Here is an 18,750-nt window from a genome sequence, read left to right as displayed (position 1 = left end):
CCTAAAGCGAAAAGCCAGCCAATGAGAAATTGACCCAGAGGAGCAGCTAAGAGCACTGTGGTAACTCCTGAGGAGCTGCAGAGATCCACAGCTCAGGAGGGAGAATATGTTGACAAAATGACTAAGAAGTGTTTTTCATGAAAAAAAAAAAAACAGGGAAAAGGCCTCGGTTGAAAGAAATGCATCGTTGGAATAAATAAACTTTTTGATATTTCAATTTACTGAGACAGATGCACCCGAGGAGCCAACTTGTATTTTAAATATATATTACTAATATTCAGGCATGTTTTCCAAAACAAAGAGACAGCTGTATTTCAGGGTAGAAAAGTTTATTTGTATAAATATGCAAAAATGAAATTCATCTTAAGACTGCATGTTAATAATGAGTGTCCTAACCGTTTTACAACATGAAAATTCACGTTTAAGCAAACCTCGTTACACCATGTACACATTAACTGGACATGTAAAAGATTCCTGCTAAAAACCGCAATACTGATCCAAACAACACATGTTCTAAGCATACTGCTTTTGATTTGATTGGCAGCCAGCAGACTTTAGAACACTTTAGCATTGTACAGCATCAATGATCAGACGAGATATACTTAAAGACGAGCTGGACCTAGAGCACCCAATGCACAAGAATAATAAAAATGTTGATAATAAATTAAAGAGTAACTACTACTAAATGACTACAAACTCCTGAGACAATACCGTTACTGTAATACTGATACAGAGAGTAAACAAATATTCTCCTGCCTAGGAGATGGTCACTTAGCTCCACTCTTCAACAACATTTTTTATTTATTTATTTTTTTGACCTGCAACATGCAAAACAATAAAAGCAACAATGGCATTACAACACAAAGAACAAAGTTAAACGTAACACTGAGCAGTTTTGTTTGTCTGCCAGACATAGTGCTAGAGATATGTTTCAGTATGTGCTGATGAAGGGCTTTGTGTGCACTCTTCCAAAGAAGCCGAAAATATAGTGCCTTCACGTGGGCTTTTGTGGCAAATTGTAGCAGCCATTGATTTTAGACAAGGTCATTGCTTTGTCGACTTAGAGTGCAGATTTATTTATTTATTTTTTATGATTATGATTATTGTATTCACTGTGTGTCTGCAAGTTTCAGGTTTGTAACCTCAACTGCAGTCTCAGGCTTGTTAAGCAATCAGCCCGTCTGAATGGCTGCTTTTACACTTTGACAACAAACATGAGATTGTGCAATTTCTGTAATCAGAGAGTCAAGCAGATGGAGTGGCAGCCACGCGGGTTTCCACCATGTTTGCCGCTGAGCTCAGTGGGCTGCCCTCGCCTTGCCGGGTCCCTCTGATGGCTCGCTGGTCGTGGCGTCTTCTGTCTGTGCGGAGGTGGTCTCCGAGCCTGTGTTGCTGTCGCTGGTTCCCTCCTCCATGGCTCCCTCGGGGACGCTCTCCTTGTCCTCTGACGCTCCCTCCTCGCTGCCTGCATGGGCCTCCATCTCCTCTGAAGCTTTTTGCTTCACTGCATTAGAAAAATAAAATGAATTAAACCTACCTAATCAGTATTTTAAAAGCACTTTTTGCTATCCAGTCATTAATCGGTTAATCCAAAAAATAATTAACAAGCTGTTCACATGTTGATTTTAGAGGTGTTTTTAAGCTGCAGCTGCATCCTAATCAAACGTACAAAGGGAATTGAATTCGTTATTTCTTTCATTGTACAGCTAATATTGTAATGCAAAGTTGGCACATTTAATGGACTTTTAGAGCAACTTTGCATTAAAAGTGTCATTATTTACCGAATGACACTTCATGACAACTGTCATAAATATTCATAGACTTCTTCATGTTAATGACAGGTGTTATGTTTATGACAATGTCATGTCAGTCTTATGCACACCCCTTCAAATAAAGTGTTACCAAAAGTCTTGATTAAAAAATCTGCAGAATGTGCCTTTTTTTTTAAATTAAATTAGTCAATTTATTGTCAGAATAATCAACAGATTAATCAATAATTAAAATAATCATTAATTGCAGCCCTGAAACAAAGCATTAACCAGTGGAGCGGTCAAGACGGCAACAGAATCGTAACCATTTTTAACCAAGCTCTCCAAACATGATGAAACCACAAACGCATGACAGAATGTGATCAGGGTCAGATGATATCAAAATATACCTTTTTGGTCTGTATGCAACGTGTGAAAGAAACCCAATACTTGATGTCACCATGAACACACTACTATCACCGTGACAGCATCATCCTGTGTGGATGGTTTTGGTCATCTGAGGACAAAAGCAGTTCAAGACTTAAAACTTGAGACGAGGTTCAATCTCCAACAGGACAATGTCCGTAAGCATACAGCCAGAGCTAAGAAGACACTTTGAACTAAGACGATTTCAGTCCCTACATGTGCAAAGCTGCTAAAGAGAAACTGCAAAAGTAACTTCCAATCGATATTGATATAAGGGTATTGAATATTTAAGGTATTGAGTTTGCACTTCACACCACTTTGTGTTGATCTGTTGCGTCAAATCCCAATAAAATGCACTGCAGTTTGTGGTTGCGATGTGACAAAACCTGAAATTGAAGGCACCTTTTTGCAAGGCACTGTGTGTCTTTCGTCCTGCTAGGGAGTGTTGTATTCAACCATGTGTTGAATGGAAATGAAAACATAAGACTCCTTGTTTGCAGGTACTCCATCCTGAATGAGTCAGTTTGGTATTGTGGTGGCACCATCTCAACTGGGTCGTCCATGAATCACTCACAAAGTTGCATAAAGGCTGCGCACCCCACCACAAAAGCCATCGCTGCTCACCTGGTGGATCTGCAGCATTCGACTCTGCGTCCTCTCCTTCCTTGCTGCTTTCACTGTGAGAGTTCGGCTGGGACTTTTTGCCATGTGTAGCACAAACATGTTTTTCCTCCTCTGCCAAGACGCAGGTGGGCGCCTCTCTCGCCACTCGGTCCCCCCCGTCCTTCTCGCGTTCCGCCATCCGCTTACGTGCCACCTCTTCCGCTGCAGCGATCTCCGCAGAGATCTTCTCCATGTCCACTTCCACCTTCATGCAGCACAACTGGACAAAAAAAAAAAAAACATGAATGAGAAACGTGTTTGCTATTGCATGTGGACACTCTGCACAAAGAAACTGTTTACAACGAGATCAATGAAAGTTTAATTTGGATAACTAAAACATGTGTTGCTGCACGTTGTGTCCTCAAGGAGCTCTTTATAGGATAAATGGCGCCACCTGTTGTAAAAGTCAAATGCTGCATTCAAGACTAATATAGGGCCCTCAAATAATAAATGACAGCAACAGCATTATGAGGACATGTGGATGGAGTTAGCCCCAGCTGTGGGCTGCAGGACAGACTGAGACTGGCGCAGGGCCCAAGCTGCATGCGGCATGCAAACTGAAGCTCGCGTGCAGGTAAGCAATGACCTGATTTAATGTAAAAGATGCCATACCCTTTTGAGCTCATTGTTGAACGACTCTGTGGCTTCAATGAATTTTCTTTTCTTGTCCTGGTGGCGGTCTTCAATCTGTAGCAACTCTGCCTCCAATTTTCTCTGCGAAGCAGGACATCCAGGCGCCACAGTTAATAAAATAATGAGTCAATGAAAGCAAAGCTGTCGCACAGAGCCCAGAGTAATGCGACGCCGTGGTTTTTTGGTCTCACCTGATGCACCATTAGCGACTGGACCTGGCGTTTGAGCACCTGCATGCGGGCGGTGGTGACGACGGACCGCACGTCTGGGACGACGCTCTCGCTCAGGATCTCGCTGATCAGGCGGTGGTTGCGCTGGAAACGAGCAGCAGCTGTGTGTTTCACGGAAAAGCCGTCGTCGTAGTCTGGAGACAACAAACACACCGGGCTGCTGCAGGAAATGCAGGTCGATCAGGAAATTACTGAGGGTCCACTACAGATGATGCTAGAGCTGCTGTGTCCAAACGGAAGGCAGGATGTAGCGCGGTATTTGTAGCATTTTAGCTGAGAACACGGTCTTCTACAATTCCCACGATGTGGGGGGGGGGAGGGAAACCCTGAAAATAAATTGCCCTTAACTGCAGTAGCAAAATCCCACATTAAAATGCTAAAAAAAAATGTAAAAATCCCAAACTTTTAATTGGAGCATATTAACTCAGTAATGTGCTAAAGATAGTCCAAAGTCTTCTTTTATGTTATCTTCCTTCTAGCTTTCTTCCACAAGGTTTTAATAGGATTTAGAACGCTAGTTGGAAATGGAAGACGGTTGATTTTGGAGTTTAAATGATTTCTGTGTTATTGAGCCATACGTTTTAAATCGATACCGGGCTGGAAGACCCGATAACGACCCATTTGCAGTTTATTAGTAGATCCCATCAGATTTTCTTTCAAATGTCCTGCTACTTCAAGAGCTGATGACGCCTTGTAGTCAGTCTATCAACGTTCCCAAAGACGCTGTTTGATAAAAACAACTCATGGCATCACACATCCTCTACTATGCTTCACGATGGGTATAAGTTGCTTTTTCATATACAATATTTATCATTTGTTTCATTATCCTCCATGGAAATGACTAACAGCTCATTACCACTCTGATGAGCTTTAAAAAATTAGACGATTATGTTATAGAAATTATTTTTGGCATTCATTATGGAAGAAGAGGGATTTTAACAAAACAAAATATTTCTCAGTGGCAGATTTTACAATATAAATCTTTTAAGCCCTATATAGTTTTCTTCTTATGTTGTTTGATGTGAGATTTTGCTACTGCAAGAAAAACGTAAGGTTTCTGAACGATCACTGGGCATCCCAATAAATATATATGCTGTTATATAAAAATACTTTAAAGGGAAATTACCTATTATTGTTGCTGGAGTAGGATTAGGAGTTTATTACGGGTCACTGTGTGGAGACAAATGTTTAAGATACACTCTGTAGTTTTAATTTATCAGCAGCTGTTCCTTATCCCAAAATTGTCCTCAGATCACAAGCTAGCAGTCTGAACAATTAAGGCACATGATTATTTATGAAAAAAAAAATCCCTAATAACTCGCTGACCTAATTACATCTTTAATCTAAATACACATTAAACAACTTAAATAGATTTTTTTTTTAGCTTTGTCTCGTGAGTCAAATGCGTTTGTAGCTCACTTTACTGCCCTTCCCGGTACACAGTAAGCTTTCTAATAGTTTTTGGCAATTGCTCTGACTAATTATGAAACCTTGTTTTCAAGCCAAACCTCTTAACATACACTGAACATGCAATTACAAGTCAGAAAGTTCGTTTCAGGACCAGAATTTTCTCTCTGGGTTTCAGGGGGAAAAGACTGAACATCTGGGGTTTATTGCTTCTATACGTCATGTTTTGATGCAACGTGAAGCATAAAATATCCATTCTGAGAGACAAATGACACAACAAAGGAAAGCTTTTCACTGCATTTGTCAAGACTAGCAAAAATAATGTCAAAGATGAAAAAGCAGCGAATGTACTTTAAACCAATCGTGAAAAATCCTCAGATTTGTGACACTTTAAAATGATTACATTTGTGACGTTGAAAACCTTTTCAGACCCCTTCAGGTGAAACACTACATTATGGTAACCGTTGGTATTTTAACAACCTTCTAACAGATTTCCAATTTAATGACACTTATCTGAAGAGTACTCTGCATGTATATAAATGTTACAACACGGCTGAGCACTTGCATCATCACATTAAATTACCGATGTGTTGATTGCTTTGGATTTTGAAGGCCTTAATTACGCACTGTGTTGTAGCTTTGTTTGGTTCGCTGGTAACCGCCCAGTGTTGTTGCTGCTGCTGTGCAACAACTGTGCAACTGTGAAGCTCTGACAACAACAAAGTAGAAATGAGTCGCACATGCCAAGATGAAAACTTCAAAGAGCACATATAGGAGCTCTCCCGCCGCAACAGGAAGCATTCAAGAGGGGTGACAGGTTCTAAAGGTATCGTGTGGGAATTAAGCTTCTCTCTGGTTCACAAATTCAGCCGAGGTACGTCTCAATAATGCGTGGGAAACTCACTCAACCTCATCCCTCATCGTGTCCTCGTTTTTTCCCCACCTCAGTCTGCTGGAAGCGTTCAAGGTGTTAGTAAAAACAGAAACATTTAAATGTCTGAGATTAATGATCAAATTACACCCAAGACAAAGCTACAAAACAACAATTTACCTGACTGCCCGTATGAGCTTTTGAAAAAGTTACAACCTGTTTTGATGGTTAAAGTAAAAAAAAAAGAGAGAGGGAGAGAGAGAGAAGTTGTTTATGGAAAGAGATTAGGAGCGGATTATCATAAAGGGTTTTATTAATAAAACATAATCTGTCACTATGTTGCCACCCGGAGAGCTAAACCTTATTTAATTATTGCCATACGTGCAGCTTGTTCTGTACGTGACCCGCTGGGATGTCGGCTTTAACTTTTTTTTATGGTCTGGGGTGTTTCTAAATAGCAGCTGTTTTATCTGTAGTTTTCCTGCACATCATTAACTTCTACTGTAACCCAGCCCGACCCCAGACAAGCATCATTTCCTGGAGGTGGGTGTAACTCAAATGTCTTATGCTGTCTAAATCTATGTGTGTGTGTGTGTGTGTGTGTGTGTGTGTGTGTGTGTGTGTGAGCGTGTGTGTGTATCAGACTTTATGACAACAGACAAAAGAATGTAAATTTGGTAATCATGTCTAAACCGATCTCAAGAATGTAAACGCTGGTGCACAACTAAAACAAAATTTGTCTTCATTTGCAACTTGAAGGAAAAAACATTTCATTTCAAAGGTAGAATTACATAAACTGAGGATGGATGTAGCAGCGTAGGAGGGGAGAAAGAGACTTTCAGGGAGTGGAGGCTTGTAAATCTGTGTGGTCGGGCTGCAATAATTACAGCTCTGTCACCGTGCCCCAAACCTCGGGAAACAAAGCATTTAACTGAGTGGCCTTACCGTCTGGATCCTCTGCTGGCTGGATGCTCATATAAGGCTCGCCCTTGTCCAGTCTGGACTGCCTCTGGCGACTCTCCTCCTCCAGAGCGGCCTCGGCCCGGCTTTTTGCGTTGACATAGGCCAGGTACGCTGGTGAGTTGTGATAGGCCTTCATGCTCTCGTTATACTCAATCTACAGCGGAAAAGATGACAGGAATGACACCGGAAAAAGCAAAAAAACAAAAAGCAAGCAGACTCAACATGTGGTTGGTTGTTTCAATCAGCAAAGAATAAACAAGAAAAGAGGTTTTACTCATGTCTGGTAGAAAGAAGGAGCGACGTCTGGGGTGACCCACAACCTTCGGGGACACAGCTACTTGTCACCCACCAACCCCAAACACACCCCTCTGTAAAACAACCAACCTTCTCTGCTTCGTAGTCATTCAAATAATCCTGTTTCTCCTCATCAGTGAGGTCCCTCCACATTCCACCGATTATCTTCCCAATTTCCCATAGCTTCAGATCAGGATTGGAGGCTTTTACTTGATCCCAAACCTGGTGATGAGAACCAGACATGGGTGTGGGGTTGGGTTGGGTTGGAGGGGCGATAGGTGGTTATCTCTTTGCAGAGAGGTCACAAACCAGAGGAGGCCGTGTGCTTTAAGTTCCAGATCCAAAGCGGATAAATCCCACTAGGATGTTGACACTCCTACCTAAATCTCTGGCTTCACATCTTACCTTGCTTAACAACTTTAAACATCTGAAACAAATGTGCATCTAACTGAGTTTACAGCATATCTAAAGAAAATGAAACGAGCCTGTCAGTAGCACACAAAATGATGATTTAAAAAAAACAAAAATAGCGATTTTAAAGAGTGTACACACCTTCCGACTGTATCTCATGTAGGGCATCAGTGGCTTGTCAGGTGGTTTTGGGGGCTTTGGGATGTTTATTCCAGAGGAATTCTTGTAAAACAGAAACAAAGAGCGATTTTGAATTATTCAAGCTTTTTGCGCAATGAGATGAAGTGTTCAAACATGACTTGTATCTCTGAACAGAATGCCAGTGATCAGAGGTTTTTCCAGATTTGTAATGCACTATAATGCCCCCCTCTGCTACCTACTGCTGATCAGCTGGCTGTAACGAGGCGACTACACTTTTGCCATGTTTAAAAAGAGACCTGGAATACGTTAAATCAACTTCCAAACTTTTCCAGACTGTGTAGAAACCCCTGGATTTATACCCTGACAAAAACATTTAATCGTTTTTTGACCATTTGTGAATAACAGCCCGGACAATTATCCTCTGAAGCTTTGATGATTCTCCTATTGTTGCTGAAAATATGAAATGTCACAACATTTTTTAAATTATCCTGCAGAAACTTCAAACAGAGAAGAATGGAGCGAGTGTGAGGCGCGGGCTTATTAAACCCACATGTGACGCAGAAAGAGCAATGTCATTTTGACAGTCAAACCTTGACACCGGCATGTTGTTGTTTCACGTTGGCCAACTCAGAGTGTGATTCACAACCAGGATGAACCTCGCAGAGAAATCTGCACCATCTGTATTTAGTTGAAATTTAGATCAAATGTAAGGAGGAGCTTGCTGAAATTTAGGTGGAAAGGTAACAACTTTTGAGAAAAACAGCTCCAGGAAACTATTTTCTTACAGGTTCTAAGACTTGGAAGGTGTATCCTCTCTGATAGAACAACGGCTAGATGGGAGATCTCCAGAGTCTCTCGATACAAAAGAGGCTTTAAAAAGTGAAAATTTGTCATTAGAAATTGAGCTGCTGTGCTGAATTGCTGCAGTATTTTCACCCAGGCGTGTCATATTTAATTTAGAGCTCAGAAAATAGTGTCATTTTTGGTGAGAAAATGTCTGGAAAAGTGCCCCGACATGACCTCTGCTGTGAGTTTCGCCTCGTGTATTTATTGAAAAAGTGCAGCGGCATCTCCGACAGACGAGGACACTAAAGACCTAACCACTCAAAGATCTTTCACGCTACAATCGTTTTTGACTGTCTGTTGAATTTGCTTCAAAATATTAAAACGTCACTGCAAATTTGCTTTTTTGATGTAGAGTTTGAGCTGCAAGGTCAATGAATCTGGTTGTGATGATTGGATCTTTTCACATATTTGATGCCTTTGTCATTTCGTTTATCATTTCAGAAAGAAGAATTAGTAAGAATTTCATTAGAAGAAACATTATAATATGAAATGATAATCATTCCCAGATGCATCCTCTTTATACATGGGCTGGTTACTAGTTTAGAAAACTGCTAAAATATTCCGTCATACTAATTCAATTACAATGAGATGTCTAAGACCTATATTTTCACTGGTTGCTGCACACTATCCATCAGCTGCCTGGAATAAATTTGCCAATTTCCTTCCTTTACAAGCAACACAAATCCAGTTATTTTCAAGTTTATGTATTCATATGAAAACAACAAATAAATAAATTTTTTAAAAAAACATTACTCTACTTGCAATAATTAATATGTTAGATTATTTTAGCAGGATTTAACTGTTGCTTTCCTTTGTTATAATTTCAAACAATTTTGTTTGTGCCTAAACTGAGGTACCATAGTATATGCAAAATAATTTTATACTAGGCCATGAATATTGATGGGATTTTGTTAAAACTGTAGTGAACATCACTTAATCTGTTGAATTAAGTTTTCTTATAATTCACAACAAAGTCACCTCAGAGCACTTTTAGAAGACATGCACATCTTTAACAGTTGAAGGTTGTGCAGAAATCAGGGAACTGGGCTGCTTATGAGAAATAAAAATAAAAAAAATTAAAAAAAATCTCATTTAAGCTGAGATTAGCCCATAGCGAGACATAATGCCATTATCAGAGTCAGCCAACCACCGCTTGCATGCAGCGACTAAATTATTGCTCAGCAGCTAGAGCCATGTTGAGCAGCAAGTCTGCACTGCCATGGCAACACTGAAGGCATGGGTTATTTAAGATGGCTGTCAGAAATGCAGAATTAGAAAGGAAGGTGGGATCTGAATGGACACAGATGGACTGTTTTACTGCAGGTTTGACTGTGGAATGACGCATATTTCCAGTTCAGTCTCAGAAATGAAATAAGGCAGACACCTCACACGAATTGCCTGGCAGCATTTTACTTTTAAGCAGATGTGTAAAAACAAAAATCTTTCCTTCTCATTGGATCAGAACAAAACCAAAATGCTGACATTCTAATGATGTTTGTAAAGTCTTCTGCATTCTTTGGTTTAATTACTAATCAAAGTTTCAATGGAAAATAACTGATGACAGGTATGAGCTTTCCAACTGATTAAAGTACCGAGTCACAATGTTTTCACTTGGCTCATATTCATACCGTTGCCCGACTGTTGCTGCTTTGGCTCCCTCCCAGTCTGTAGTTGTTGTAGGCCAGATGACTGTATGGGTTGTACCCCACAAACCCGGGTGTGTTGGGCATTTGCTGATGGAAACAAATAAGACATAAATATGAATGAGAAATGACATAACACAGCCAGTGGGAGGATTTAACACAAAAGAAAACAGCCCATTACATAAAAAAAAGAAATGTAAGAAGCGATTTTATGGTGGTTTGGGGGGTTAAGTAAGTAGAAAAGATGCAAAACAAACTTTCATTAATGCTACAAGGAACATAATTGCCATGAGAAGATGTTTATCATTAGTGCGTCTGTTTAAAGATGTAACTTTACCATGTGGTACTCATATTAGTTAGAGCAACCTGCATACTTACAGTCGTTGGGGCAGGAGGCGGCGGGGGGGCATAGGATGGTCTCTCTGTTGTGAATTAAAACATACATAAAAACCAGGAAAGGCTCAATAATTGGGACACTTTAGTGACTCCTTATTGTCTCGTAAAGGTGGTCCCTATCAGTTACAATTATTTCTAATTACTTACTAGACATTTTTGCAGCGAGACGGTGGTTTCAGTCAATTCCAGTCATTGAATCTGAAATGCGCAAGTTTGACATCATGACAACAATTTATATTGTACAGATGATGTGACATAAGATAGTGATAGATGTTTATAAAAAATTTAAAAAAGCACAAAACAGTTACATTCATACTGGGTTATGAAGACACAGACATTACTATAAATTTCAGCTTCTTAGCACGTGCTTTTTCTTTCTCTTTCTTTATGCAATTTCAGACAAAGCAATGCCAGGTTGGGACAAATATGTTACCAACAAGAGCTACTAGCCTGCAGCCTTTAGATGCATCCCTTCTGCAACATACACGAATCAATGGTTGAATGCCCTCATTGGCATGTTTTCTTCTTTTTTACACTTTATCAAAATATCCTGTACTGTCTCAGGTAAACCACAATCACACAAAAAGTTTCGGTTTTCCTGTTACTTTTAAATAATGATTTAAGCTACCGTGTTCTGACTTTAATCCAGTCAATACAATAAATTCCTTCCTCTTTCCACTATGAGTAAAGCTTTTCTTTACTGGTGTTATCAGAATGTCATTAATGAAAAAATTCAAGCCTATTGGAGAAGGGATGCAACAAAAGTTGCAGAATGGTAGCTGGACTTAGGTATCCCTGAGCCACATTCTCCAGGGAATATTCCTACTAAAACTGATTTTTTTTGTTTTTTTAGCACACCAGATTCACAATGTTTGATTATTTCTGAAATGGTCTGTTCAAGTTTGCTCATAATATTAGTAAAGCATTGTTTTACAGCTGCTACTAACACATATGCAGCACGATGTCCCGAATATAATGGTCGTTCTAGGCCATAAAAGCTTTTGAATGCTCTTTTTTATGTCTTATTTAATTACACGTTTTTTTTTTTTTTGTTTTCTTAAGAGAAATCAGAATAAGCGATATTGGTATAATCAGGTCTGAGTCTGAGTTTAGGTAATTCAGTATCTCATGTTTAAACACATTTCTGTCGGAAACATAATGAATGTGTCCTAATATCCTTTTTAAGTACATTTTATGACTCTAGACATACAAAAAAAATACAAGATGTTGTGTTGGGTGACTTTTTATATTTAATAGGTTCTAAATGTCACCTAAAAAAATACAAGCAAAAGCCCACAACTGATTTAGAACCTATTAAATTCATTTAGCGTTCATTAAATTTATAGAACTTGAAACGGTGATGATTAATTGGTTTTGGGCTGACCATCTCCCCCATCCCAAATTTCGGATCCCCCACCTCCTAATCCGTCAAAAGAAACGCTACGCCCCTGTGATAGTGAATCAGCGTTGCTGACAGCGTAGCATCGTCTCGGACTTAAATGTTTAAATTGTGAATGTATTGGAATGCTTGCTATTGTGAAACAGTGTAATGTTGACTGGTTTTCATTGTTCTCAAAAACGGACTAGCTGGGAGTTAGCTATCACGCTAACGTTAGCCAGTAACCGACAACAGCTAATGAAGGAATTTCTAGTTCGCTACTCAAAAACAAACGCTGACTACATGTCCATTGAGGGGCTGCTTTATTATGTATACTTTGGATTTATTGTGATTATAATTGTGCCACGTTTAATGAAGCTAATCAGCTAACATTAGCGATAACTAGCTAATAGGTTAGCCACCTCAATGAAAAGAAAAGGACACCTCCAGACACGGTAACAGCATGCAGCGTCAAGTCGAACCGTCCACGGACACGTAAACTAACTCAGATTCAAGTGGAGGCAAAAAAAAAAAAAATGCCAGCTTGCTGCAATGACAGCCGGACAACTCACCACTACAACCTTCAGCCCCCCACCACTATGTTGTGGGTTTCACGGAGGGGGCTAACCATCTAGCTGAGAAGGGAAAGAAAACATCCCCCACAATAAACGAATGAAACGGGGTCCTCTCCTATGATTGCTGCAGAATCCTCCAGAATGCACCCCCTCCCTAGCTCTCTCGTGAGAACACCCGTGCCTCGGCTCGACGATTATGGCAATCGCCCTAAACTCATAGTATTGCAGCTCACTCTCTTTAATGTAACTGCAAATAGACATATTTTCTTCTTGGACATAGCCTTTCAGTCAAAACATTAAGGAATGTATCAATAGCTTGTTTGTTAGACTACTTGTCTTGTGATTTCTGTTTAGAAAACCATGATGTGCAACAACCATATTCATGTACAAGTGTATCTGAATACATTGAAAGTCACTGAGAAAGTTCATTTATATTTTTAATCTTTTGAAATTTCTTGTAAATAGTCTGTTGCAGTAGTATTACAGCTAATGAAAACCTTGCAATCATGCTTTCTAACAATTATAATTAAAGTTTAATGAAGAAAAGACTTTAGAACAGTTATGTCAACCTGCTAACATGTACACTAAACTTCATAATTAGCAGGTCCAGGGCCCTTTGGCACAATTTACTGCATTAATGCAGTTTTGCAATATAAATTCATCTTGGCATTGCAATTAATTTCTTTCCAGATCAATACCGGAAACACGGAAATCAGTATTGAATCAGATCGATATTGAATAAAATTGTGACCCAAAGAACTGAATTGAATTGTGAGATTCTTAATAACAGTTTGCAAGGACGCCCATTTTGCTTTAATAGTGACCACTTCTGTCTCTGTTGTTGGGTTCAGTGCTCACGTTCCTTTGACCTGACTCCATTGTATCTCTATGGAGGTTATGTCAGGATTTTTTTTATTGGTCCATTATAAAACGACAATTAAATCAGATATTGGTGTTTTTGGGAGTGTGGGCAGGTCGCCAACACCTGCTGGAAAATTGAATCACCATCTCCATTCAGCTTGTCTGCAGTATGAAGTTGCGTATAATTGACTCCTTTGCTAACTTAGAACTTGATAAAACACAGCTGACTACCATTTCGTTCTTAAGCAGCTTGACTTTTCTGCCTCTGCATTCTTTCTTGATTTGCAAAAAGCCCCTTCCTTGTTCTCTTTAGCTCAGGTAAGACGCTTCTGACATGATCTGGTTCAGGTTTGGTTTAACCCAAGGAAAGCTGGTATAATAGCCAATGTCCTGGATACTTCTGGGACACCATATAAATAAAGTCTTGACCAAATTCCCATCCTCCTGACATCATACTGCCTCCACCATGATTTATCATGGGAATATTGTGCTTGCTTATTTGCTTTAAATAAATAAGTTGAAATTGAAAGAAGCAAACAAAGCAATTGAAAAAAACTAACGTGGTTTAAAAGTATCCAAACATAGTTGGATACTCTGCATAGTTCTTGAGTCTTCCCTTAATAGTATTCTCCCAAACAGAGTGACTTTTTAAATTTTGAAGCATATCTAAGTCTTTAGGTTTTTGACTGTGTCAACATTATAAGGAAATTTTATTCAGCGGTTTATTGGACTGCTCTGATTATCTGCAGCCAATTGCCCCAGTTAAATGAGCTTGATGCTCCCATGCGTCTGTGTGGTGACTCTCGAAACTGTGCCTCCAGCTGCAGTTCGACTGACCTTTGTTTTACATTTCTTGCCTGTCCCTGTTGATTGTGCAAGTTTTTCTACCACATTTTGATTCCACCAAATTTTCCATTAGTGTCCTTTGATAAAATACTCTCTCAACAGCTCACTTCTTTAGCAATATCCCTTTGTGACTTGCCCTCCTCTCTATGGAAGGTTTTCCATGACTCACACTGTCTGCTGGAAAATTGTCCAGTCAGCAGTCTTCGCCATGATTGTGTAAGCTATAAAATGGCCATGACATAACATTTCTTGATTGAGGCTTTTTTTAATTGTTCTAATGCGATGCTTACTTAATGTTTTTTACAAGCTAAATATCTGATGTCAATCGAGCCACAATTGTAAGAACATAAGAAATAACCCTTTAAACATTTCACACTGTTCAGAATTAATTTGTATACTGTATAAGTTTCCCTTTTTGAGGCGAATTTCTGAATGAACTATTCATTGATGTTCTCTCTTACTGAGATGCACCTGAACACAATTACTTGTGTCAGCATATTAGGCATGACATTATGGATGCTTCACAGGCCATAAGCTTTTGAGACCTATTTGCTGCTCCCTTGTTGCTACAACTGAAATACTTTGCATTCTTGTTCGCATTGTGTGAGAGCTGCCCAGGTCAACAGTTGTAGTTGTGTGTTGCCTTAAAATAACAGTCCTAAGCCCGCAGGATTTAGCCTATATCTCCGTCCGTTCAACCTGAATAGCATTTGTTTGGGGTCTTTTAATTGACTGTGTTCATTATGACCCCGTTTCTTTCTGTTTACTCTGCACGCCTACAAGAGCTCCTTTTAATTCTGCTTGACCTGCACCCTAATGATGCTGATGTGCTTTTTCTCTCCAGGTGTGGTGCTCAGAGAACTGCATGCAAAAGGCAGGCGGCTAAATCCACAGTAGGAATGTCCGGCCCTTGTACAGTATACTGTCAAACACCTGCAGCGAAGTACATCTGGAGGTGGGGGAGGAGATCACATGCTTCCTATAAGCTAAGCACACTAGCTCTCATAATGGGCCTCCTGGGCTCAGCTGTGGGATTGTGGATGCCCAGGGGCAGAACTGGGGCTGTGACATTTTGAACCAGCCCGATGGAGATGTTGCCCCAAAGCAGTTTCAGGCCCGGTTCTTAAGCCCATAGAGCTCTCCAAAATAGACTCAGGCAGTGGAACTAAGCAGACTTGAAAGTTTACTCTGGTAGTGGATGGTGGAGTGATATTTTTAGAAGCTGCTACCCTCAGATTATTGTCAGGTGTCTTTAGAGAGCTCTTCCTTCCATTGCTGCCTTGAGCAGTATCAGCAGCCTGTCTGTTTAATTGACTTTCACATTGGATTCGGGGTGAACCAAGGTTATCAAGACAGGAAGAAAGAATATGTAAGACGACGAAACAATCAGAAGTGTAGTAACTAGTTATGTTTTAAGTATGTTGAAGCAAAAATTATTCTCCTGCTCGAGTATAACTATTGGTACTCCACCCATCTCTGGTAATGATTCTTCTTTTATGCTTGCCTTTATAAAATTTTAAAAAGTTCAGAAGTTCTCTGGAAATGCTTTCTCTCACTTTTGATCAAGAGACAAAAGCTTAACCGTTTTTTATCGCTGATGTGAAAAAAGTAAGCGAACTCTTCCACATGTTGCTTATCATAACATTAGATGCCTGAGACGTGCATGCAGGAACAGACCCTACTATTTGACACCTGGAAGCTTTTATTCAAAAGGGTTTTTTTCTGTTTCTTTTTGGCACAGGATCTTATATCTGCTTCATGTTAATTTAGACATCAAAAATGAGGAGTGCCCCTTTGACTTCTCTAACAGTTCACATGTGAACATTTTGAAATATATTTATTTTTTTACATCACATATCTAACCTTTAAGATATAATAGAATCTCTGTCTTTAATTTAATTTAATTTAATTTAATTTAATTTAATTTAATTTAATTTAATTTAATTTAATTTAATTTAATTTAATTTAATTAAAAAATATTGTATTTATCCACATGAGAAACTAAATCTTGTTGCAAATCATATCTTCTAAGGATCTCCAAAGTATTGTTGTAGACGCTGTTGCTGTGGGCAAGAATGATCAGTCAGTCTTGCAACAATCCTGAAGAGGCCTCTGACGGAAGACTACTGCTGTATAACGACAGTCTTATCACTATCATGAGAAGATAACAGCTCAAAATCCAGGCAGCATAGATAATATTCCCACGGTTACATGTCCCAGATGACATCAGCTACTAATCGACCTCCGTTGCTTTTGCCTCTGCTCTTTAAATCTGTTTGGCCGCTTCGTTAGAAAACTGGGCAGAAAGATGTTGGAGTTGAGCATATGATCCCTCGTTATTATGATTGATAGAAGAGGTGGTTTGAACTTTGCCCTTCTCTCTCTGATCTTCAGTGTGTTGAGATGGTGTAGTCATCATGACGTTTTACTTCTTTCTTGCCACTTTCTCAAAAATGCCAGATTTGTTTTGTGGACAACTAATAATTGTCTTGTTCACAAATTGTTCCACCTGAGCTGTGGATTTATGTATCAATCAATCAATCAATCAATCAATCAATCAATCAATCAATCAATCAATCAATCAATCAATCAATCAATCAATCAATCAATCAATCAATCAATCAATCAATCAATCAATCAATCAATCAATCAATCAATCAATCAATCAATCAATCAATCAATCAATCAATCAAATTTTATTTGTATAGCACATTTCAGCAGCAAGGCATTTCAAAGTGCTTTACATAATTAAAATAAAAACAGCATGTAACATTAAATAAACAGTGAGAAAGAGAAAGAGATTTTAAAAATAAATAAAAACATTAAAACCCGCACCCCTTTAGGACTTCAGTTAAACGCCGTTTAATTGGGATTCTAACCCTCAGGGACTTTAGTCAAAAACACCGTTTGACAAGGACTATAACCTCTAGGTTTTTACTTGAAACTCCGTCAACTGGGACTCTAAACCCCGTAGAACTTTAGTTAAACGTCGTTTAACTAGGACGTTTTCTGGGGGGGCTTTACATCATTAAAACGTAGAAAAGAAATAAAAAGAAATTAAAAACATTAAAGACATAAAAACATAGAAGACATCAAAACCCGCACTCTAACCCTAATTTAGCCATAAGCAACTCTAAACAGGTGGGTTTTAAGTTGAGATTTAAAGGCACCCAGTGTTTCAGCTGTTTTACAATTTTCTGGAAGTCTGTTCCAAATCTATGGTGCATAGAAGCTGAATGCTGTTTCTCCTCGTTTGGTTCTGGTTCTGAGGATGCAGAGCAGACCAGAACCAGAAGATCTCAGGGGTCTAGACGGTTGGTATAACAATAACAGATCTTTAAGGTATTGTGATGCTAAACCGTTCAGTGATTTATAAACTAACAACAGTATTTTAAAGTCTATTTTCTGAGCTACAGGGAGCCAGTGTAGGGACTTTAAAACTGGTGTTATGTGCTCTATCTTCCTGGTTTTAGTGAGAACGCGAGCAGCAGCGTTCTGGATCAGCTGCAGCTGTTTGATTGATTTGTTAGTCAGTCCTGTGAAGACGCTGTTGCAGTAATCAATGTGGCTAAAGATAAACGCATGGATGAGTTTCTCTAGATCTCGCTGAGACATAAGTCCTCTAATCCTGGAGATGTTCTTCAGGTGATAGAAGGCCGACTTTATGACTGTCTTAATGTGGTTCTGAAGGTTCAGGTCAGAGTCCATCACTACTCCCAGGCTTCGGGCCTGATCGTTGGTTTTTAGTTGTAATAACTGAAGCTGTGCGTTGATTCGGGTTCGCTCATCTTTAGGTCCAAAGATAATAACTTCAGTTTTGTTTCTGTTCAGCTGGAGAAAGTTTTGGCACATCCACACATTGATCTGTTCTAAGCATCTATTCAGTGATTGGATGGGTTCAGAGTCACCTGGTGACATCGTGATGTAGAGCTGTGTATCATCCGCATAATTGTGGTAGCTAATCCTATGTCCTGTTATAACCTTAGCCAGTAGGAGCATATAAATATTGAAAAGAAGGGGTCCTAGGATTGAACCTTGGGGTACCCCACATGTGACCTTTGACCTCTCTGATGAGAAGTTTCCGATTGAAACAAAGAAATCCCTGTTCTTTATGTAAGATTCAAACCAGTTGAGCACTGGACCGGAGAGTCCGACCCAACTCTCCAGTCGATTCAGTAAAATGTCGTGGTCAACAGTGTCGAAAGCTGCACTGAGGTCCAACAGAACCAGCACTGTGGTTCTCCCACAGTCCATATTTATATGGATGTTATTGAACACTTTTAAAAGGGCCGTCTCCGTGCTGTGGTGAGCACGAAAACCAGACTGGAAGGAGTCAAAGCAGTTTGTTATTGTTAGGAAGTTATTTAATTGTTTAAAAACAGCTTTTTCAATAATTTTGCTGACGAATGGGAGGTTGG

At 39.4% G+C, this 18,750-nt stretch overlaps 1 protein-coding gene across 2 annotated transcripts; it reads right to left on the bottom strand.

The window, feature by feature from the left end:
* Positions 1-312: 312 nt before the first annotated feature.
* On the bottom strand, positions 313-12,827 carry LOC103463279 (SWI/SNF-related matrix-associated actin-dependent regulator of chromatin subfamily E member 1). Of its 2 annotated transcripts, XM_008406537.3 has the most exons (11): positions 12,623-12,826; positions 10,820-10,870; positions 10,655-10,698; positions 10,262-10,366; positions 7,788-7,868; positions 7,326-7,457; positions 6,924-7,095; positions 3,662-3,834; positions 3,450-3,551; positions 2,799-3,057; positions 313-1,504 (listed from the first exon to the last, which is right to left on the bottom strand). In XM_008406537.3, the coding sequence occupies exons 2-11, from the start codon at positions 10,824-10,826 to the stop codon at positions 1,299-1,301; spliced, it is 1,281 nt and encodes a 426-aa protein (XP_008404759.1). In that variant the 5' UTR covers positions 10,827-10,870; positions 12,623-12,826; the 3' UTR covers positions 313-1,298. The 2 variants fall into 2 exon arrangements, with proteins under 2 accessions (XP_008404759.1, XP_017159657.1); XM_017304168.2 differs by lacking the exon at positions 7,326-7,457 and having other exon boundaries at positions 12,623-12,827.
* Between the last annotated feature and the right edge of the window lie 5,923 nt (positions 12,828-18,750).

This window comes from Poecilia reticulata, chromosome 1 (genome assembly GCF_904066995.2).
Source record: "Poecilia reticulata chromosome 1, P_reticulata-male-v2, whole genome shotgun sequence".
Taxonomy (NCBI): domain Eukaryota; kingdom Metazoa; phylum Chordata; class Actinopteri; order Cyprinodontiformes; family Poeciliidae; genus Poecilia; species Poecilia reticulata.
This window is presented reverse-complemented; position numbering and strand designations above follow the sequence as displayed.